The sequence below is a fragment of the Haliotis cracherodii genome, unplaced genomic scaffold (genome assembly GCF_022045235.1).
Source record: "Haliotis cracherodii isolate W230 unplaced genomic scaffold, xgHalCrac1.p SCAF_8, whole genome shotgun sequence".
Lineage (NCBI taxonomy): Eukaryota > Metazoa > Mollusca > Gastropoda > Lepetellida > Haliotidae > Haliotis > Haliotis cracherodii.
In genome coordinates, this window is record NW_027266341.1 from 8854009 (window position 1) to 8879518 (window position 25510).

The following is a 25510-nucleotide window of genomic DNA, read 5'->3' on the forward strand; positions in this document are numbered from 1 at the left end:
AAGACGAACTGCTTAATGACAGGATCAGTATTAACACACTTAATGCGGCCTCGGTCCGGCCAGACTACCTCAGAGGTCGGATCCTCGGGTGTTTGTTTCCGGATAATGACATCGCCACAAGTAACTACTAGTATTTCCATAATGCATGTTTCCTTGAAAGGTCTCTCTACAGTTTTACCAAACTAGACCTTATTTCTTTGTACATGAATGTTCAAGCAAGAAATGACTTTGTTGTATTAGTTTCTGTATAGCAACATGTAAACCACGGTTCCTTTAACTTGTAGCACATTATCATAATAAACATGTAAACAAATTACAATAATGATAGGAACACATGGAATGAGGCTCAAGGCACGTGCTGTCAACATTAATATCAATACGGGTGATACACTCATAAACACAATCCTGAACAACAGCATACGGGTTCATATGACTTCTCTTGAAAATCTTATTTGTACTCAATTCTGATATAAGTTTTCTCATTATTACCAGAAGAAAATATAATTTTTACAAAATGTACAGCATTGTAAATTGAGATAAACATTACGTGTATGTTTGTAAATATGGACCTATGGATAAATTAATGTATATTTAGACATATATTTTAGTTAATGTATGTTTAGGTTTGTAAATGTCATATTATGTTGTTTAAACTTTTTCGTGATTGACAAGCACTTGCAGACCAGTAAGGGTTCACATTTATTCATGTGTATCTACAGTGACACCCCTTTCATCCAGATGACTCCGTCTTCGTAAAACAGAGGTACGACAAAGACCCTTTTTGACCAACCACCAACAATTACTGGCATAAAAATAGCTTACATGTTCGACGGTAAACCTAATTATGAGCCAATTAAGAAACTTGCCCATGTTCAAATATGTAAAAAATAGCTTTCTGAAAACCTCTAATTCAGCCCGTTTGACTCGATCTGTAGTGTTACCTATACATAAGATACGTTGCAATGAATAAAATCTAATTGTCATTCAAATGAAGACATTTCTGATTTCTGAATTCGTTAGAAACAAAGTATGTACATATTTTGGTCCCAAAAGGGCATAAGATTTCCTTTCTGGATTAACGGCTTGTGGGTACCAAGCAATGTCTCTCTGAATACGTAGATGTATATTGACGTTTCGGACTAAATGAGAGTCACTGTATATTTCATCTTTATCTTTATAATATGTATAGGATATATTCCAATACCTTACAATTACCTTTTTGACAACACATGCGTTCACAACACTTCAAAAACATAAATATGATCACTAAATAATCAAATTCATTATTCGCTTCTGTAACGAATTGAAGTGAAACACAGAGTCACTATCATATCTTGCAACGAAAGATACCTAAAGTTTATCTATACCTGCATACTCCGATATGGTACCTAAAGATCTGAGGACACCTTCATAGTACACACTTTTGGTTGTAGCTGACATGGCGCTCAGAAATGACTAACATATCTACAACAATACTACAACGCGGATTTATGTTTTTGCATTGGGAATTCCCCGAGTATATTCGGTTTCGAGATACAGAATGAGATATGTTTGTCTGAATGCTGACGCGAACTTCCATGGAGGTGCTCTCAGGTTTTCGCTCAGAGAGGCATTGTTTCGGAGTAGAATAACTCATTTTCATGAATTTGTTTATTCCGGTTACCTGTAACTATAACGGGCAAATCAAAGGCTAAAGTACCTCGCGGAAATAAGATCTATTTGATAATTCGTTTTTTAAAGAAAAAAGGGATAACTGTCTTGTTGGAAGCCAGGTGCCTTAAAAAGGTTTAATCAAATAGATTGTGTCGCATTTGACTGACAGTATTTGTGGTCTTCAGACAGATGAAAGTGAAATATCCGGTTATTTGTTTTTCTTCATAATAACAGTTTGAACATTCGACTGGGTGACGTTCTGCATAACTCCCAAACTCCATGAAGCTACTGTGGACTAGTCTGACGAGTGGCTTGTTGTGTGTACGGGACGAAGGCAGATGACCCAAGTTACTTTTACCTTAGGCATACATTATTATTCCATTTTTGTACACAAAATCCATAGCATATTCGGTTCATTTTAGACATGCTCTATCTTCTGTCACCGGTTGCTTGTTAGGTAAAAATAATTTCATTAAAAACTACACCTTTTGAGACATTTCGTATACAACCTGAATAATTCTGCATAATTATAAATATCAAGCGTCAAAGGTCTCCAATGTCCTTCAATATATATCTAACATATGAACCAGCGAATGCATGTTCTTCCAGTTGCTACTGAATCCTTCAAAAGCTCTTTTCAGATATATCATCCGAGTCGTGTATCTTGTCATACGTTCCCATGTTCGTTGCCCCTGTTCTAGTGGTGGCAGTATTTCCGGAGAAGGACAACTCATTCTGCCTAGCGTAGACGTAACGTCTCCGCAAACACCGGAACGCTGACAGAAACCCTTGTCGGAAGTTCTTGTTTAGGAAACAGTATGTGATTGGGTTTGAACACGCCGACACATATGACACTAAATGAATTAAAGATTTCGTCAGGGGGGAGATGTGCGCCCGCGCACTGTCTTTATCGAAAACAATCCACGTTGCCACGACATAAGTAGGCGTCCAAAACAGGAAGAATTCCAGCACAACTGCAAACAACATTTTAATAACTCTTTTCTTGGCGGCGCGACTTTTCTCACTATTTGACTGCCTCATTGCACGGTTGAATTCAAACTTTCTGAAGGTTCTCTTGGTGTTGCTGGCTGACGTGGCTGTTGTGTAGTCAGGATCCAGGTAACCAGCTCCGTTTCCCCGTGAGTGGTTGCTGTTCGAAAGGCAACCATTTTTGTCCTTCTTATCTGTAATAAAGTAAACAAACAAAAACACATGAAGTTGGTGTTTATGTTTAACACGTTGTTATCGTCGTTCCCTTTATAACAAGTTAGAAGCATACCCCAGTGTCACAGATTTCTGATATAATATTGCTGCTTGTGATCATGATTTTTAGTGAGGTAGCGAGTCGGATTCAACTCCAGTGGATATTCAGTCTCGAATAACTGCCGCAACAGATTCACAGGGCGCAAAAGGTAAAATAGTGAAAAGGATATGAATTGTTCACTGGAATTCAGTGAAGGCACCAGCTGTTTGCGAAAATGGTAAGCATGTCCTGCTCTACCGATAGAAACCGCCACTCACACATTTACGTTATCATTAAAAAGGATAGGTGTCAAACAGCAACTTCGACAATTATCACAAACCCATATGCACTGATACTGACAATCCACGAGTCACAATTGTGAGATTCGAATTCAGGGTATAGAGTCAGCGGATCCCGGAAACTAAGGGACGCAACTCTGATGAACGATGTGGTAATCTGTGACGTTTTGCGCCGAAGTAATTTGCACCTGTTTGTTCAAAATACTATTTGTGTTACTGTTATGTTGACGCTGTTAGTTTCCTGGTATGGTTTTCTAATGGAAAACATACTATCCTTACAACAGCTGATCCAGATGTGTTGATAACATTTATGAGAATAGTTTTCTGATTCTACGAAAGAAAACAATACGCCCCACATGTACACTCGTGAAGTAAGACACATTTTTATCTCGCATCAGACTGAGTTTCTATGGAACCAAACCTGCTTTGAGCACCTGTTACCCATGTGTCTACTATGTAGGGGAACATGGGTGGCAAAAACCTCAAGATCGCAGAGTTGCGTACCTTAGTCGTACCAGAATCCGATGATCATGTTTCATATTTACACTTCGCCCGATTATGATATTTGCCTTGTCAACACAATATCCGTACTCGTAGGTTTAAAAATATGACTCAATTCCATTGGTTTATAAACTCAAAATAGCGGTGGAAATCCTATGAGTGGATCATTATGAATCAGTGATGATACCAGGTGTTCGCGATAAGGGTACAGACAACCTGCCCTACCGGTAGCACTACTGCACAGCAGTACTCCTGCCATGCGGCAACAATCCAGACAATCAAGTGATGGACCAGATATTGCATTAATTTTACTGATTTTGCTAGACTAAAAACGATATGTCAATTTTGAATTACGTCTGCTGTGTACAATTGCACAGATTCGGCTGCGTATCAGTGAAGTCAAACCTTTAACAAATATGTTCTTGTGGGAGTTGGTGGTTGGAGGAGGAGCAATTTTAATATCTCGAACGTTTCTTTTGTAGCTGACGCAACATAATTGATACATGCTACGGAGCGTATGATGAATCTAGGGAACTTCAGTCCACCAGCAGAAACGTTCTGTTCATGCAAATATAAAACGTCAACACAAGAGACTCCCTCGGGCCTTTAATCCCACTTTAAGCCGACACGCTATGATAAAACTGAAATAAAGCTCAAAGAGGCGTTAAACCAAACTCATTCAATCACTCACTGCAAGTGAAGGCTACAAATTTTGTTTTCCATGGGTGCCTCTGCCAGTGAGTGAAATATGAATTTCATATACACATCGGAACCAGTCTTTTGTTCTTTAAGTAAATCTGTGCTCAGGAAAGAAGGATCACGGCAAAGAATATCTATGGAATGGGACCTTCCACGTGAAAGTGGTTGTTAGTACCATGTCATATCAGTCCACCACTACAGGTCTAGACCTTGTGACCCATGCCCTCTTTGCAACTGATTCATTGTCTCTGTATATAGTACAATGGTGAGGGGCGGTCGGGTAGCCTAGTTGTTAAAGCGTTCGCTCGTCACGCCGAAGACCCATGTTCGATTCCCGACATGGGTACAATGTGTGAAGCCCATTTCTGGTGTCCCCCGCCGTGATATTGCTGGAATATTGCTAAGAGCGGCGTAAAACCATACTCACTCACTCACTACAATGGTGAACTGCTGGAGTGATATACATATGGACAACGTGTTTTTTACGACTAAGATCGAGCATTATACAACTACAATTTGATTTTAACCTTGTGCCTCTATACACTAAAATTAATTTGTTTAGCAGTTTAAGTGAAGAGAAAATGATTGCACATGCAGGTTACATTAAAACTTAAGGTCTTGAGGAAACGGGTAGACTAAATGTTACATGATCGCAGTCCTCCCCCTCCCCCCACCCCTGCTCCAAACCACCCCTCACCTCCAAGTCAAACCAGGAATCGCTTGTCGCAGGTACAAACACACCTTTCGTCTGGATCGCCAGTTTTTCAGCACCAACGACCACCGGCATCTTATTCACGCTGTGGTAGGACCGAAATATTGATCAAAGCAGTCAGTTCACTTAACCTTTCTCAAATGCAATGAATGTTTAATACTTACTTTTATTTCTATCCGATTGCTCCTCCATCTTAATCCCCAGCCACAGCGTGTAGGAGATCATTCCGTAAGCAACACTCATGATGATAATTGGGAGAATAAGAAGTATCAAATTGAGAATGATGGTGTACGCTTTTTCCAAGTTCACATCGCCCCATACCTCGTCACAGATGCTGACGTTGACTCTGGGATAGTGAATGATCTTCTGGAACACGGCTATTGGAATCATCATAACAAAGGAAAGCAGCCAGCAGACCGCCAGTGCTTTATACGCGTGGGACAGGGTTTGCCAGGACCGCGAGTGCAGGGGTCTACAGATGGCGAAATAGCGCTCCATTGAAATAGCCACCAAGGTGAAACAACTCACTCCGACTGACACACCTGAAATGGAAAGAGAGAAGTGTCAACAGTATACAGGACCTGGTGTTGTATAATATAACATTTGCTTTTTGAAATTGCACGATAAGTGAACATTTTGATATATGATATTGGTTTGGTTCTAATGGTTCAGGGGGCGGTCGGGTAGCCTAGTGGTTAAAGCGTTCGCTCGTCACGCCGAAGACCCGGGTTCGATTCCAGACATGGGTACAATGTGTGAAGCCCATTTTTTCTGGTGTCCCCCGCCGTGATATTGCTGGAATATTGCTAAAAGCGGCGTAAAACCATACTCACTCACTCACTCTAATGGTTCTGGGGGCGAAGGGGTAGCCAAGTGGTTAAAGCGTATGCTCATCACGTCGAAGGCCCAGGTTCGATTTCCCACGGATACAATGTGTAAAGCCCATTTTCCGGTATTCCCTGTCGTGATATTGCTTGAAAATTGCTAAAAGCGGCGTAAACTTCCCTCACTCACTCACTCTAATGGCTCTGTGGTCTAAGGTATGATCCGCTGGTCAAAGGAATGATTCTCAGATTCGCTCTGATATGATCCTTGGTTTTTCGTATCCATGGACAACAGGGGCAAGTTTGGTCCTGTCGTCTAAGGCGCCACAGTTTACTGTGAAGTGATGCGACCCTTAGACGAGTCAGAAACCATTGACAATCGGTTCGATAACCGATTCGCCCTGAGTATAATCTTTGGTTGTCAGTACCTTGGCCACGATTGTAGATTCATCGCTGTGGTACAAATCTACAACCAGATTCACTTTGGACTTGCTCCGCATTGAGATCACACCTCGTGATATAACAAACATTATTCAAACACAACTAACCTGGTCACGCTTTTGTAGTTATATACCTTTGTCCAATACATTATGTTACTAAACAGCGAATTTTATACAACACATGCATTTAATTTAAATAATTAGACACCAGATTTCATTGACATTAACTGTAATACATCATGCTACACCTGATGATGTTGCACTGGATTTCTTCCTATTCCTATATGTACTATAGCTACACTTGTCAACTGTGGTCCAACAATCTCATTGTCTTTGCAGTAAGAATGTGAACTTCATATATCCTCAACAGCAGGTGTAACCCAAAATCGTTTTGGATACGATTGTTTAATAATATAAACAGTCATGAAAAAATAGAATGCAATGTTTCATGATTGCTAAAAATGAAATAAACAAGAAATGGCCATTCGATGATTTGATACGTGTGTCGTAGTTGTGTTATAAACCTTAAATTTACAGTGTTTCTGTAATCGTTTTCATTGTACGTTTTGAAAATCCAATCCTTTTCCCCTGCAGTTTGCTCATGAATATGCAAATATACGCGACTGGTTCTACGTGAAATCGTTTTAGGAAGAGGTTAAGTATTCTATGTCATAGTCGATTTTTGATTTCATTTTGCATTACCTTTTTACTAGAATTAATATGTTTCTCCGTTCATTAATCTCTGTCATTACCTTTAACATTTAAGATGAAAGACAATGTGAAAATCTGAACTCTTTTCAGAGTATGGCATGCACAGTATTTTACATGTAGGTTTGACATTATGAGATGGTTGCATTCACATGGATGGGGAACAGTTCAAATTACACACAACACGAACCAGTAACAAGAACACATTATTAACAAAAGCGATAATAACTGTATATTTATCTATAGCAGTAATTGATGTCAGATAGCAAGAAGGGTAATCCACAAGGTGAAATTCCATCTTTTGACACACGTCAAAATGAGAACATTCATATTGAAACCAGTACTTGTAAGTGTCTGAGACAGATGTTGGTGTGCGTTTACTCTGTATTAGAGTCAGGTAAGAGTAATTTTGCCGTGTACCTGATCATGATGTGAAGTGAATGTGGTTTATGGTTGCGTTCAAGATAATTTCACTAATATCGTGACGTACATGCACGCGTGTGTGGCTGTTTGTACTTGTTCGGGTTTATACCCGTTTTATAGTACTAGTACACAGAGATGTCATGCCGCAGATTAACACCAATACACCTCCCAGATATTCTTTACTCATAGTACTTGTTTTATGCCCTTAATGCCGTTGCCGCGCAAGGTAGCTAGTACCATTATGAACGTCTTTCGCTGTGATGCGGCGAGGGGATTTCCGGTTAGACGCTCCATCTGACAGAACACGGAGACAGTTCCGCGAACTTGAGGACATATGTGTACATAGATGTATAAGCCAGTACCCATTTATCAAAAGCAGAGCGATGAAATCATTCGTGAATGTATCACGTATTTAGCTCAAAACGTGGTTGTCCACTATAAATGTTATACGCCATGGTGTTCGTTGGTATCACCCCTGCCGATTTGTTGACACTTTCTTCATATAGACCATAGCTTGAGTAATTATCGATTTCTTTTTACCAAAATTAATTGATGGATGTACCATATGACAGACGTTCAATAATTTGACGCATCGGACAATATTAAACAGGTCAAAGGTGGCAAAATCAGACCATAGTCAGTGTAAGATTGCATTGCGAATGAGGTCGTGGACAAATAGTGTTGTATCTAAACCACAGCATACTTTATCACGGGGTGAGCTCGGTCAGTATCAACCAGGTCAAATACAAACTTGAGTTTGGCCAAATACTGACTTCCGACTGCTTTCCGCATGGTCACAGGATTTCACACAGAATCTGCTCCGGTACATCGACACGTCTAAATGTAAGTCAAATCGGATCAACAGTAAATTCGATCGAAATGTCCTTCTATGAATATAACGTACCTCAATTTTCGAAAGAGTTATGAATAGATTACAACAGGAGATAATAAAAAATGAATGAGGTCAAAGATTAAAGGTCACATGAAATGAATGAGTGTGATGGGTTTAACGCCGCTTTTAACAGTATTCCAGTTATATCACGGCGTGTCAGCTTAATGTGAGAGGAAAGCCCGAAGTGATGCAGGTCTCTGACGTTTACCACTTCGGTGAAACCCACGAGCACGGGTATGGTGCTGACAAACCTGGAAACATAATTGGGGCGAACCGCGATTAGAACCCACAATCATAGGTTTCTGGCGTGCCCATGGGGCGCAACTCTGCACAGCGGTGCCTTAGACGAGTAGGCCACCCGTGCGCCCTCACATGTGACGTCGGTGTGCTTGATTAGTGGTTAAGCCTGTCTTCTGAACCGAGACAATGGGTGGTAAAACGTCCTCCACTGTTAAAAACTACAGAATTGTTCAAGACAGAGTTCATCTCCCTCCCTCACTCACTCGATGAAGACGGTGTTTCTACAATAGCATTTCGTGTTTACAACCAAAAACAAGACGCCGACATCGCTAGAAACATCCTCAGGTGGATCTCGTCAGTAAAATGTGCAGAGGATAATCTCATTAACTGTTCATTCCCTCCCCACACTAGTCACCATAAGCTTCTGAAAGCACACACACACAACAAATCCCATTACTTTGGTTTCTGGTAGTTTCCGGAATGGATTTCTTGTTCCGGCTTTGACTTAATTACATCGACCTATCCGACACTTGTTTGTAGGACATGGGCATGTCACATGACAGCAGTATTGTTCGCATCAGACACAATGTTTGTTGTACATGAAACAACATGACAAAACCGGTTCCATAGAAATATCTGCACATTTCCGACTATATCATGAGCGTGATGTGCTCGTGTGTACCCGTCACAAGCACATGCAAAGGAAAGTCGAGTGTTTATCTAAACAACAAGGAAAATAGGTAAAAGTTGAAATACTGAATTGCATTGGACATTACTTTTCTCACTGACAAGACAAATTTGCAAATGTCCTCGAAATGTCTACCATAAAACTGTGGGAAAGCTTTTCTGAGACCTTGGATGTTTTAACCTTAATCAAGAACATCCGATTGGTGTTTCTGTTGTTTAACGCCGCCCAATATTCCAGCTATGTGACGGCGGTCTGTAAATAATCGAGTCTGGACCAGACAGTCCAGTGATTAATATCATGAGCTTCGATCCACGCAATTGGGATTGATAACATGCATCAACCAAGTCAACGATCCTGACCACCCGATCCCGTTAGTCGCCTTTTACGCCAAGCATGGGTTGCTGAAGACCTATTCCTCCACGGACTCTTCACAGGTCATCTGAGCAAGAGTGGTATGACGATCTTTGACGCCCCTTGTAACATGTTCGATTGTATCTCAAAAGTTGTTAAATGTAGACACCAAAGGCTGGAGTTGCTGGAATATTGCTCGACATAAAGTTGAAGTTGATTTTCGGAATGTGGAAGTCATCCCCCTTTTCCTGGATTGATCTTGTCACTCTAAATCTTTAAGCATATAATTATTCATTTATAACCCTTTAGAACACATGCCACATATGTCATGTTTATAATCTAGTAAATGATCGTGTTCTGACCAGATGCATGTTGTAGTGGTTGCAATTGGGGAGCATCGTTTACATCTCAGGAAAACTGGTAACCTTTAATGGCGTTGAAGAACTGATTTCTGCTGCCTTGCCTTGTTCACCCCAAGCCAGATTAAGGAGCTACAGGCTAAGTTGAGACAGTTCAGTCGAGTGAACAGAAGGCCAGAGATTGCAGCTTGTAACACGACAGCAAAGTCTTCAATTGCGTCTGGTGATCATCTAAATCGAATAGAGTCTTTGGGTACAGTTCAAAGTGGGCATAATCCTGCCCGTCTACACGTACATCATCGATCCTTCATCATTACGATTCGAATGGAATGGCAGACTCATACGTAACGAAGGGAAAGGAGGAATAAAGATAATTGAAAATAAAACGACCCCATGCCGAAGTGTTGATATTAAATGGACAACACCTTTCTAAAGTTGTTTCAAATGTATTTTTCTCATTTTATGGTGAGGACGATTACTCTGTTTACATGTAGAGTTGAGTATACTTGCGCAATAGTGAATTAAAATTTGAACTCTCGCGTGTGATGCAGACGGTTGCCCCCTTGGTGAAAGAGCAGGAACATTGTCCTGACAAATCAAGGGCCATTACCTAAGACTCGAACACATGATCATCTTATTCTGGCGGATATAAGGTACGTAACTCTGCATAACTAGTTACCGCGCCAGGCACAATTGGGCTACCCATGTCCCAGTGTATCATATGGACGCGAAGTGACACAATACATAGACACAACAAAAATATCCTTTCGAATTTTAGTTCAACATTAATAAGAGTGACAAAACCCTTTCGATAGCCATAAGAAATCTCTGCTAAAGACAGAGTCGGTTGTACGATTGTAGGATAACACAGGAGACATACGGACTACCTAACCAAAACCAATAAATAACAACCCTAAATATATTCAATCAATCCATATTTTCAAACATTATTTTGCGGTCTTTCCAAGCTGTTAATGAGGGCTGTCGGTTCCAGTTCAAGCAGGCACAAACGACAAACAATCATAACCATGCACCACCCTTGAGATTCTGTGAGCGTGCTTCCTGAAGAGCTGTTGCTCCCCCGATAGTACTGGAACGTTCTAATATGATGGATGATCTCGTCAGCCATAGTCTGTTGCAAAATATCATCCCCCAGTAAGTGTGGCTATTATCCGACCCTAGATTTACATTCACGCCTAACGCTGCTCAATTACAGTAAGTCGTTATCCGTATGATTGATTGGTTGACCAGCTGGACATCGCAGTGTCCACAAAGATGGATCTGTCGACATCACTGTCAAAAGAGACGCCACTCTGATTCTGTTCATTATCTATACATGCATGAAGAGTGAGGAATACCAGCCATATTTGGATATTTCGTGACTAGCCGTAAGTCGCTTTATTGGTCTAGCTTCGTGTATGAACCCCATGTAACTGGGTGAGCACGAATGAGTGCTTGTTCATCTGTTTAAGTTGGGAGACTATGAAGAGGTTCCGTACAGTATCTACACTTTCAGTAGTTTATGTATGCAATTTCAGATCAAATTAAAATTAGCGAATTTGGTTGAACGTTACTTTGAGCGCCATGTCAGCGCCTCGCTTTACAAATACATGTTAAATAGTATACTGTGGGACCTTTTTACTAACGGGATCGGGTGGTCAGGCTCGCTGACTTGGTTGATGCATGTCATCGTATCCCAGTTGCGTGGATCGATGCTCATGATATCAATCACTTGATTGCCTGGTCCAGACTCGATTATTTACAGACCGCCGTCATATAGCTGGAATATTGCTGAGTGTGGCGTTAATAAAAAGAAAACACACAAAAAACCAACACGAACAACGTCATCGTCAAATCGATAAACGAGTTAAGGATGGTTAGAATGAGTGAGTGGATTTGGTAAAATAGAAGCGACAAAAAACATTTCCATAATCATAAGAAATCTCTGAAGGCAGACATCATGTTATGATTCCGGCTACATGTATCGCATAAGCATCTGTTTATGAATCTCTATAAAAAAGCAATGACACAAGGTGTTGGCAAAATGTGAGTCTGTCCTTCGCCCACCGGAGACGCTTTGAACTGTTGTACACATGTAGGTATTAGATATGTACTACTTTGTTGAAATACACGCGTATTAACTGACAATCCAAGAAACATAATAAGGACGAGTGTGGTATTCCAACTCTCAGTCACAGGTTACTGACAAACCTAAGGGATATAACTCTGCAGAGAGAATTAGGCGCCTGAGACGATATGGTCCAATTTGCCCGATACAACGTATGACATTTCTTGTGTCCCTCGCCATGAAATTGCTCGAATATTGCTAAAAGCGGCGTAAAATCAAACTCACTCACTACAACTTATGAAATGATACTGATTGGTGCGGGCGGCCTAACACTTGGTGTTATTGATTTTCAGTAATCAATTCATATTATTTCCATGACCGTTTTGCCTTTTATGTCTTATGAAATATGTTTCGGCAAATAAGCGAGACTATGTGAGGCGTGCGTATGCGCTTACTCAACGCCACCGCTCCATGTCTATTATTCTCATCGTATGAATACCCACATGATCACCGCAGTAGGTTGTGTGCAGTGATTAAAACATACTCATACCAACATACATCCTAACAAAGTCGATTGTACTGTAGGGTGGTATTATGGGGTGAGGGAACCATCTTCGGGTATGAATGAATCACAAACCCTCTGCCATACAAAAACCAACGGCGTCGACTGGCTTTTGGTCGACGAGAGAATGTTCATCCAAAGGCGTCTCACTAATAACACACACTGGCTAAACATAATCTACTTTTATTCTATAATGTACCTCACATACAATACTACAAGAGACTAGCTAATTATCGTAACCAAACTAACAACCCTATTTACAGGCTTAATACGCAGCTGAAATCTTTACTGCGGATTTCTCCAATTATCAACGGCATTAATCTAAGTTAATATAGAGTACCTTTGAGGATAGCCGTCACTTACCCACTAAACATATCACATTTACGTTTGATTCAAAGGCAACACTCTGATTTATTGGATTTTTTAAAATACATTTTACAAAATAGATGTCAATAAAGTTGATGCACATGGACAGTAATCTATTGGAAAAAAAATCATTTTGGTGAGGAAATGGGGATTGAAATCAATTACTTTAAATGGATTAGCGTCTGAGGTGGCCGGACTAGTACACGCGGTGTCTCCATGAGCGATATTTGTAGCCACATCGAGGATGCTCATTTCAGTAACCCAATCAAGGGCTGCTGCAGCGAACGTAACAGAGACTGTTAACGACCCTTTTCAAGCAGTCTACATCAGTAGGTTTCAAATATGTCTACTCTGAAGATGTCCTGAGGAAGCATTACCGTACCCTACAGTGTGGCATGAGAGACTTGGGACTAAGCAAAAATTGCCATGCCATATGAATGCACTGCCGATGTTCTTTGTTTCTGTATTGTCACAAGCTTGAGAAACAGATTTCTGTTAATCTAATTTCCATTTAGTCGTATTAATGTTACAGATACAATACATGTTCTCTGGTATACACTAGTTTTTTTCCTTATCACCAACGTTGTAACCATGACATCTGCTGCCTGTTTTCCCATAACTATTCCGCAAATAGGCATGTATCTGTTGTAGACGATTATGGATGATCGGCTTAGATTGTACAATATACGCGAAGTCTCTTACATGCATATTCACAGTCCTAATTTCAGTCTGCAACATTTGCCAATACATTTTTCTCAGAATATTTATAGAACAAATGATAGGTACAATATGGAAACAAAAAACACTTAAATACAACTTCTCGAAAATTCGCTATATGGATTCAAAATATCTACTTAAGGAATCTGTGGTACCAAGGTATATTCAATGAATTCTAATATACTTTATAATGTATACAATTTCACAATTATGCCAATTTTATGTGAATCTAGCAAGTTATTTGTTCCCATAACAACCGCATTGGTGAATTCTAAATCGATAATCTTTAATGAGGGTATTAGAAGAATTCCATTTGTCAAGCATATACATGTTGTGGAGTACGCTTTTGTAGATGCTGATATATTTAGTCCTTGATTCCTCTTTTCTGTCCAAGTGGTTATGTATTCGTGTTCCCTATCATCAATATTCTGGATGATTTGTGTATCCATCATTGTCTTCTTCGGTGCTAGTGATCAACGTATGTCGGTCTGGAAGAAATCTATTTAAAAAATTCCCCTCGAGCAGTAAATGGGGAACGTAGAAGCCATAACATGTTTATCTCTGCAGCTGGTGTTTTAAAACTCTAAAAGGAAAACCCGTTTTTCTCGGTACAAATCAGGGTAGATAATCTTCTCAAAAGTGCCTATGCAAACAGTGTCTGTAATACAGGCACATTTTGAAAAGTTGCGTTAATGTGCTTCCACTTATTTGCCCACATTAGCTTAAAACTAAAAAAGACCAGTGGAAATTTAAATGCTTAAAGATTTAGAGTGACAAAACCTATCCACAAGGCTGTAGGACACGGGGACGTCTTCATGATCAACTTCTCCGTAGTCCCTTTATTTAGATCAATATTTAGCACCTTCAGCCTTTGGTGTCTACATTTCACAACTTTCTATGGATAATTGAGCACGCGCTTCCTGCTACGATTTCAAAGAGAGTCATACGAATCCTGCCAAGAGTTGTTTGATCCGGTTACAACATACAAGGCCTTAGGAAATCTTTTTATAAAGTCGTAATGTAGACATTTCCAAATCTGACGCATCAGTGACAAAAAATATGTCCTATGGAATTCCCTATTTTTGAATATATGTTTCCCGTGTAATTTCAGATGAACAATTGATTTGCCTTTGCATGTGTTTGTGACGGGTGCCACTTATGGGGTTCCATACGCTCACCTTTTTGCGAACACCTGGTATCATCATTTGTTTATAGTGATTCATAAACACATGCTCAAGATATTGTACAAACGACACAGTGGAGATGTCTTTTGTCATGGAAAAGGTTTCGTGGCTTTTATTTTAATTTGGATGATTTATTAAAAATACAGCTTTCCTTCCTATATTCTTTGCTTCCTATACTGATTTCAAGTCATACATATGCTACTGACTACATCCAAGAGGCACGAAAAAAACCCAGCAATTGCAATCACACAATTATACCTGCTAAATCACACACATGCAGTTTACAGACTCCTTATCAACCTGCACAGCGGAACATGAGACTAAACATGGCCTGTTCAAACATAAACAAGACGGATTACTTTGTAAATCCATTATCCGAATGAACATATTTTCCCATTTACCTTCTTCACGTCACCATTATTCATTACTGATATTGTATACTTAGACACCGTCCCCACATAAACACAAGTGCCTCGCGTTACTGGGATGCCGAATTGGAAGAACATAACTCCAGTCTGTTCTTCACGCAGTCTCAACCACGTTCAGATAAAGTAGCGCACAACTATTAGCCATTATCTAATGCTAACAAACAGCTTGACAGGCAAATGACACCGATATCACACATCCATTCACGAGTTCCATCGAGGTATGACAGCGTGTGGAATAATGAATACCCCAATACATGGGCATAGCGCAAAACATACATATATAATAACTTAAAGAGGAGATGCCTAAGGGTAAAAGCAAGTTGATGAAGTATTTATTATTACAACAGTTTCTTTACCATTGGAAAAAGTTAACTGAATTGATAAGTAGCCCGGGGCTAACAGAACGAAACACGATTTATTAGCTTTACTGTTAGGTTGTTGGTGTTAAGTGAGACAAGGCGTGCACTATTTATATTCCCAACGAAACGGTGTATTGGTAAAGTAAAATATTGTTTAGATTCCATTCATTATTTGCGTATGTTAGGTATGCGTGAAGCAACTTAGTGTCAATGTAAGTGTTTCTATACTTCTGTTATGGCAGCAAACAGTCAGTGCTCTGATTGTACTTGGAAGTGATTCCATGTCTGTATTACAGATATGACAAGACTCTATTTGCAATGTGTCATGTTCAGACGGGGGAATTGGGTGTTTGTTTGGGGACGAAGTAGAGTACCTCTCTGAGTTTGTTTGTTTTGTTGTTGTTTCATGCCGCGCTTAGCAATATTCCAGCTATATGACGGCGGTCTGTAAATAATCGAGTCTGGACCAGACAATCCAGTGATTGACATCATGAGCATCGATCTACAGTATTCAAATCGACACCGTTATATTAATAGAGGTTATCACGCGAATGTGGTTTTGGATGGTAAATATCCTGTATTAGGAATAAACATTGTATTTAGCCAATATCGTCGCATAACATAGGAAGTGCAGTCAGATGTACAACCAGCAACAAAATGAAACAAGGTAACAATTCGGACATATTTCGGCCAAATCCAACTTTTTGGGGAAAGGCTCCAAGACAAGAAAACCGACCCCGGTGGGCTTATGTCCTCGCAAAAGTGTTACTCCAAAGTTGCAAAAACTTGTAAATGCCTCAGCTGCGTCCCAGTTAGACACAGTATCTTAGACCACTCTTTGATAATGATAACATTTACGTCGGTAGTTTCTATAGATTCCCGATGGTCAATTCTGATTCTTTCGCCGATTGACAAGGGCGACGCCATGTTTGTTTGAAAACACTAAAAGTGGAACCCACCTGACCTTTCATATTTGCACCTTCATCCACATATGACTCTAACGGATGCCGTTTTTATCCGTTAGTTTTATCTAACGAAACCTACCCATTATATGATAAAGTATATTGAATGGACTAAATAGTCCACATTATCATACCACACGTGACCAAAATCGCAAACATCTATTGGACCAGAGCTGTGTGCTGTCATTTCGACACTACACCTTTTTTTAACTACAAATAGTGAGTGAGTGAGTGAGTTGGGGTTAACACCGCTTTTAACAGTATCCCAGTTATATCGCGGCGTGTCAGCTTAATGTGGAAGGAAAGCCCGAAGTGATGCAGGTCTCAGACCTTTACCACTTCGGTGAAACCCACGAGCACGGGTATGGTGCTGACAAACCGAAAACCATAGTCGGGGCGAACCGTGATTCGAACCCATAATCATAGGCTTCTAGCGTGTCCATGGGACGCAACTCAGCACAGCGAATCGCGGCGCCTCAGACCACTGGGCCACCCGCGCCCCCCGAACTACTGATACTTCCAAAGAGTTCCATTTTTCCCCAAGTGAATGGTCGTGACAAGGTTTTACTGTTTTACAAAATGGAATTTGTTATAGATTAACAGAGAGACATTTTGTACATGTAAGCCGTATCATATACATGCAGGTAATATCGCTTCTCCACACGAGACATCCTGCACCATAGGTGGAATATGAAACAAAACACAATCAAGATTATAAAAAAGCAAGCCTAGTCAGGTAAAAAAGAATGGTTGAGAGAAATGTATTGTGTAATTAAAGATATCATAGACTACATGTCTATAAAGGAATATGTACCTGCTGTATTTATATATGCTTGAAAGAAACTTGAGTTTTCAAATATTGTCGAGACACGCTGCGTGTGCCATATGGTAGAGTACTGCCGGTGATTTATGGAATTTCTCCAGTAGATAAATATCACGTACATTACACTTGTGTCCTAAATGGACGTTATGCTATCCCTTAGTACACGGCTACCAACCAGGCAGAGCGAGGCTCCCGGGAAGTGTCAGATTTATGTAGCATACACATGCTTCCGTATGAAAATACCGTATGTTGGTCGATGTCAAGCACAGCTGTTAAACATGTGTGCACACTGCTATGGATCAATCCTGGAAGCTTCCTGTAATCTATTGCAGTATTTCAATAAATAGTCTTGTTGTACGATTCCTTAATTGACTTTGTCATTGTCAGACTGAGTTTCAGATGAAGGACACATATGAGGATGCCAAGAATGAAACAAGTAATGTCATGTTGAATGATATGCTAGATTTTGACGTTAGTGTAAATATAATAGATACGGGTTGTGTTTTCGATTTTCTGGCCGTGGTTCATTGTTTTTATAATGTTGTGTAACGGCGCACTCAAGAGGATTCCAGCCATGTAACGGCGGCAACGTCTGGACAACACAATCCAGCGATTTTTCGATCATTTAGATTTTGTCCCGGGATATGATGCTGTGCAATCAACAACCAAACTTAATTAAATTATGCTACCCTGTTACCCTGCCTGGCGCTCGGGTATAAAACAAGGACTGGTCGACTCTCAGGCTAGCACTATAAAACCGACATAAGTGCAAGACTTGTACAAGTTGTCACACACAGGTATCGATGCTCATGATATAAATCACTGGATTGTCTGGTCCAGACTCGATTATTTACAGACCGCAGTCATATAGCTGGAATATTGCTGAGTGCGGCGTAAAACAACAACCAACCAACCAACTATATAAGCAAAGTAAGCTCGAACTCTGCTTTAAAGCACATTCACTCATGCATTTGGAAACTACTCGATTCTAGTTGGTAAAATAGACGCTATTAAATATCAATAAACCCCTCTGATTGAAACAACTGGTTTGACGGTCGCGTCACCGTGGAAGCGAATATTCATAGAATTTTGTTCAGTCATTGTCGGTTGGCATATTTAAATAATAATATCTACAGTTATATGTTACAAAATGCATAGTTGCGGTTACTACAGTATTCAAAAGATGAGTTACAATACATTTCGTGAAGAAAACAGAGAGCTTGGAATTTGACGCATTTCTATATACAACTGTGACGTCATATCCTCAAATCCCCAAATGTATATAATTGCTAAATACGGTTTTTCGGATCTGCACTGTCATATTTTATAACATTATTTCAGACGAGCATCTTATAACAATCCAGTAATTTTGACTGTTCTTAGCTTGTGTAGCAGTGATGGTGCTGGTGGTATAAGTAGTACTATTAGTAGTATTAGTATTGGTAGTGGTAGTAGTAGCAGTAGTAGTAGTAGTAGTTTTGGTAATAGCAGTAGTGGTGGTGGAGGAGGAGGCGGTGGTGGCAGTAGCAGCAGCATCAGCAACAGCAGTAGTAGTTGTGGTAGTAGTATAAAGATAGACTTGATATTCATGGAGATGAATTACAACGTGATCACCACTCCTTTGTTCACAGCTGGATTCCTCTAGTTTTGAAGGCGAAGATTAAATTGCGAACGTCGAGAAATAATAGAGGTATACAATGTACTCTCATACGGAATCCGTATTGACACAGACATGTCTTACGTCGACCCCACAAAATCAATTATTTTATTTCCATAATCAGCTACATCAGAGAAGAATCCTCGCCACAGCCCACGATCTTCAGGCACTCATTAGACGGGATAAAGAAGTAAGAGGTAATGATGTCTGAGTTTTTATCTTTGAAGACATGGTATCTAGCCCCATGATGCAGGACAGGCAGTCTTAGAAGCACAAGCCGTGAGATTCGGAGTATGTTACATCTTAATACGTGTTAGCTCAACCTTCAATTAACAGCGGCTTCAGCTGATCTGCTGTGCAATGGTGTCAGCCGCAACAGCTTTGGCCCTTTAGAAGTAACAATCTACCACACGGTGCATGACCTTAGATTGTATATTTAGATAGATAGCTAATTTGATACTCTTAAAGGCAGTCATCGAGAGCTCATCACAAGGGCTGTGTAATGCCAAAATGATGCTTATATTATGGTAGTCAAGGGTTTTTCTACTTATAAGTACTTGTCTTTCGAGATGATTAAAGAAGTAAGCAAATTCGTATATATTGTAGATTAGATTAGATGTTCATAGAATACGGTTTGACAAAACATACAAAAGGAAGGCCCAGCCATGTACTTCTAAATGGACGCTAGAGCCAGTGTCTCCTTCCACAAAGCGATTGTAACGTTACGACTGTTGTAAATGTATGTTCAACTGTGGAAGGTACGATCAACTTAGCTCTATGATCGCTTTGTGGAACTGTGTCATGGACAGTGCATTCGTTTCCTACGCCAAGCATATAATTACAGGAGACTTCTCTAACCCGATGTCCCATTGGTATCGGTCATAGAGGGTGTCATCGAACCCCGACGATCGTTTTTCTCGAGCACCATCCGATGGTATTTCTTATCCAGAAACCATCACACATGACATCGTTAGTATCTGCGATGTAAAACAACATTACGTTCGCTTCATCCATGGACAAGAAGTGTATTAAACTTTTTTGAATTCTATCGTGATCAAAACATCCGTTCGCGAACTCAACAACACTTTAAGCTCGTGATCACATGTGTACGTCACTCCATCGATCAAATCAACGCATACACATTCATCTGCTCTCTGAATCAACATTTGCAACAAAACAACTTAACTACCCTGCCCTTAGCCGTTGGGGATGTAATTAACGAATGTTCACACATCCCCGGGGTGAAATATGACATGCAATTTATTTTTTTATTTAATACTATTTTGAAGTCAAAACCCTTCTCTGGGTGTAACGAAGACGAAATCGATATGATAGAATTAATCACTTGGCTATGAATTGAAGGTATAGATATTCAAATAGGTCAATACCATATGTATACATCCCTCGCTAATCAGGTGCAACAGAAAATTAGTTATCGAATTTCATAATTATTTTGAAAAAGATTAAGTTGCAAGTCTTGTATAACTAGCGAGATCAGAGGCTCAGACATCGAAGCTTTCGGGGATCGAAGGAACTTTGGGCTTCAAAATTACAAAGAAAAAGATAAAGTTGCAGTTCAAAGAAATTAGTGAAGCTATGTTTAATCTTTAGCACATCATCTTTAACGTGTCGTTATGGCCAATTGCACCTCACTTTACCAACGATTTCAACGTTTTTCTCATATAATCGGACTCTTGGAAAAGCGTTCTGAAGTGTTGTTATTGCTGTCTGAAGTAAGTATGAACCCAATTGTTAAATACCCAATGTCCTCCGCAAGATACAGACGCATTAAATGTGTTCATATCTTCTTGTAACACACGTAGGCAGTTCTATGGACACTAACCGGTTTAAGTTCCTTTGCATCGTTTTTGATAAGGCCCAATGTAAACAAAGATTGTATTTAAACTGCATCAACAAAACAAAAGAACATGTCTTCCCTGCCACAGATATCGTCTGTGTGCAGACTTTCCATTATTATCACAGCAACGTGATGCCTCACATCATTAGCATTAGCCTCATGTCTCTGTTTTTATCCAAGAAAGAATTCACCATTGGTATTTTATCCGTTATGAAGATGAAAAGAATCGAACCAAGGGCTGTGTCTCCCGAGCCAGCGATTTAACCATCGCTATCCGACTAAAGCAAGATCAATAAAATTCAGAAGAAAAAGGTGATTTATACAGTGCTATTGTCGCGACATGATCTGATTGAATACAACATACTTCATAGTTCCATGGATTTAAAGAGTATCCCATTGGGTAAATCCACACTCTCAGTTAATACCGACAATTTAACCCCTGCGTTCTTCTTATCTTTATAGATGCTGTTAAAAAGTTCAGTCTAACATTATCACCTGTTGATCGGTGGATCGTGTTACATGAGCTAATGGAAGTTGTCAAAGTACTTGAAAAACAGATTTCACTGAGCTTGATCCTTCTAAGATTGTCGTTGAACAGCTACAATTTTTTGCTTACCATCAGCTCGAATCATACGGGGCATTAAACAGCCCTAGACGTTACCTGCAGACCTAGACATCCAGAAAAGCACGAAATATGCATGCATATACATAAAGCTAGTTTTTGAAACAGGATTGTAAAACTGGTGTTTAGCTTCATCTTAAAAGCCATAATGACATCTCAGTAGGAGGGAAATCTTTACTGTCAATCTGCAGAAGTTTAGAAAATATTTTGTTTAGATTTTAGTTTAAGTACGTATGTCTCGCACATTAAAAAGAAAGAAACGACATTTACGAAACTGTATATAACATAGCATTTTATTCCTATTCCACAGTTGAGCTATGATCTGCTTAGGTTCGAAGGAAATATCATTTCGTATTGTTTTGTGTAGACATAAATATCTAACATAAACCAATGGTGTCATTCTGTAAACGAGGCGTGTTGTATATACCATACAGCTCATATCTGTCCATCTCAGTGTGCTGGGGCACACGCGGATTCGATTAGACCGGGTGATCTCCTAAAACTGTAAATGCTCTGTGGAAAGAAATATACACGAATCTCAAATATGCCATGGGAAGAAATTACCTAACACCACTGGGTATAGTCAGCGCTGTTTATTAAAAAGTACAGTGATACCCAAGTATCCTCGTAAAATAATATTTACATAGAAAAAGTAAATATATGGCCTTGTGTTTGGTGTTTGATGCCATGTGTTATTTCCTTCTGTAATGACAAGCACCAGCTCCCCTCTATACCGACGATGTGTGGGGAGACCAATCAGTGGTATCTCTACGATATCAAAATATAAACTGTACCACTGTCAAGGTAACTTGTCACACTTGAACTTTAAAGTGCAGTTTCTTTTAAGGGTGATTGCACTATTGATGGCCATGTCTTATGAGTGCACTATATTGATATCTGAAATGTTAATCGTTTGTTCACATTACCATGAGATGTTTGTTTGTGTCATAAATGACAACTGACTCGGTTATAAACAGCATGAGACCCAAATGGTCGATGGTCCAGATATCCAAAACTGATGACTGCCGTTCGCTAAGCAGAGTTGCATCACTTACTAATGCTTTTATCAGCTGATCGTGGATACGATTATAATTTGTCAGTACACTACACCACAAGACCGCCTCCGTGGTCTAGTGGTAGAGCGTCCGCCCGGAGAACGGAAGGTTCGGGGTTCGATTTCCGGCCGCGTCATACCAAAAGACGTTAAAAGATGGTACCTGTTGTTACCCTGTCTGGCGCTCGGCATTAAGGGGCTAAAACAAGGACTGGTCGACTCGGAGTCAGTATACTGTGTTTGAGTGGGGTATTCATGTTAAACTGCGGCTTGGTATCTCAGTGGGCTAGCACTATAAATCGGCATCAGTCCGGACTAGTACAAGCAGCCACACAAACACATACACGTACATGCACGTCGCTATACGAGTATAAGTGCAATAATCTTGGATGCGACGTTAAACCCAATTTCACCTCACCTACAATCAAAGACATTTTTCATTTCGAAACCCATGCAATATGGCTGCTTAAGTACTAGTAAGCATGTACTCTATCAACACTTGAAAGCATTAATCTTTATTACAAGCATCAACACCATGTAAAAAGTCAGAAATATGTATAACGTCTTTGTGCTCAACTTCCTATTCCGAACTGCATGTCTTAATAGCTTCAGCAGGTTGAAGCACGCAAGCTAATTCTGTTATAGGCACCATTCCGTATAATTCAGTGGCCGTGCCCCCAGTTATTCATAACCTAAGATAGTCACCACCTGTATGTGGTAGACATATACACGTAACGGAGTCGGCTGTTGCTTATCCCACCACGGTAGTATGAACACGACAACATCTGATAGATCGTTGTGGAACATAGTTGAGGTGAGGTGATAGGGGTTTAACGTCGCGTCCAAGATTATTGCAATTATATAGCGACATGCATGTACGTGTGTGTGTTTGTGTGGCTGTTTGTACCGGTCCGGACTGATACCGATTTATAGTGCTAGCTCACTGAGATACCATGCCACAGTTTAACATGAATACCCCCCTCAGACACAGTATACTGACTCCGAGCCGACCAGTCCTTGTTTTAGCCCCTTAATGCCGAGCGCCAGACAGGGTAACAACAAGTACCATCTTTTAACGTCTTTTGGTATGACGCGGCCGGCGATCGAACGCTCACCACTAGACCACGGAGCATAACGATATGGTAATGTAATGCTTGAAATTTGGTTCTAATGAAACAATTCATTCTTAACGAGTGTCTTAGACGATCGGTAATTTCATCATCCTGGTCAAGTATAGCTTAGTGGTTCATGTCTTCGATTTCCAAAGACCCGAGTTCGATTCCACATGTGGATAATATTTGTGGAATTCATTGTATCCTCGTCCTTGGTATTGCCTGATAATTGCTAATGAGGGGCCTAGGGTTTTCGGTCGTTCGAGGAGCTGTATTTCCCTGTGCAGGGTTCAGTCCCTTAGAAACATGTGATTGTGTATCCCAATCCTCAATTTTACCGAAGTTGCATTTGTCTAGGGACTACGTAACTCGAGCCTTCCTCTTACAGCATCCTGTGATGCTGTGATGAAGCTAAAACACTACTCATCCCCCCCCCCCCCCCCAACACACACAACACGCGCGCACGCACGAACGCACGCACGCATGAAATATAAGACACTTTTTTCTTAACTCGATTTCAATTGGACTTTTGAAAATATATCCAATTTTCCGTTTTTTGAGACAAGTCGAGCAGTAGCATTAGACAAAAGAACCGACGGAGAGTCCACAGGACCATTAGCTTAGTGAGTGTTGACCATCGAGATATTGCAACTAATGTAAGGTGTGTTCTTGATTGCAATTTCTGATACAGGCTCGATGATTTATTCCTTAATGTCCATTGAAAAACAAGTGAGAGATCGACACACAAGATATATGGAATGAAGTTGACAGCCCATTAGTGTACAACAGAAATGTACATACGTTTTTACACGAACCAAACTCGAAAGTACATGATGAGATTAACTGATGATAAATTGAATTCATAAGCCCGACAACAATAAAGATAAGCCTCTGTAAATGTAAGACCCATTCACTAATAGAAACGACCTCATCTCTAATGGACACCATCACCAGACTCAGCTATGCAGTAATTTGCTTAGATGCATATTAACTGTATTTGGTGAACGTTAAGAAAGCATTGGTTTTGTGTGGCAAATAAGCAAACGACACAGAACCTAATCAATGGATGTATTCGAATACAGTAGACACGACGCACGAATGTATTCACAACCTAATGATAATGGATTACGTAGGGTAATCACGTTTGATCAACATATTGTTGATGAACGACGCTTTGTGTTGATTCGTCTGTGGAATCATTCAGTGTAGGTCAGTGTGTCAAATCCCTTTTTATATGTGTTCAGGAAAGAGGATTATATTAACACAAACTATTTTAGGACTGGTAGGCGTGCGTGTTAATATGGGACGTGATGAAAACAAACGCGCCATCTGTACACCGGTGTCTCCTGGTACATCTACACACTGTAACAAATGTTTTATTTGAGATAACGCTTACTTAGTAAAGTACAGATTCTCGTACTTTTTTGGGTTGAGTCCCGCCCGGGATTCGAACCCACACTTGCCAGAGTGAGGCACCTAATCGCCAGAACACAAAGTCAGCGATCTAACCCACTCAGCTACCGAGGCTTCCACAAAAAATGAAAGTCCGACAACTGGTAGTCTAGATCACGTACTTTGAGTACCCCTCTGAGAAGTGTAAATTGGCACGGCTCCCATGGCCGAAAGCTATGAATATACAATGCCATTTAGAAAGTGGTCAAATTTAAAAATGTTATATTTGGGATAACTCTTTCTTAGTAAAGTAC

General features: G+C 40.1%; 1 protein-coding gene across 1 annotated transcript in view; it reads right to left on the reverse strand.

Moving 5' to 3' along the window:
- Positions 1-244: 244 nt before the first annotated feature.
- The window catches only part of LOC139450455 (cholecystokinin receptor type A-like), a 54635-nt gene continuing 29369 nt past the window's right edge, over positions 245-25510 (reverse strand). Inside the window, exons 2-3 of the mRNA XM_071232161.1 lie at positions 5272-5649; positions 245-2837 (exon numbers count right to left, since the gene is read on the reverse strand). Of these exons, the coding sequence (XP_071088262.1) occupies positions 2278-2837; positions 5272-5649 (938 nt within the window). The 3' untranslated portion in view covers positions 245-2277. The remainder of the gene's footprint in view (positions 2838-5271; positions 5650-25510) is intronic.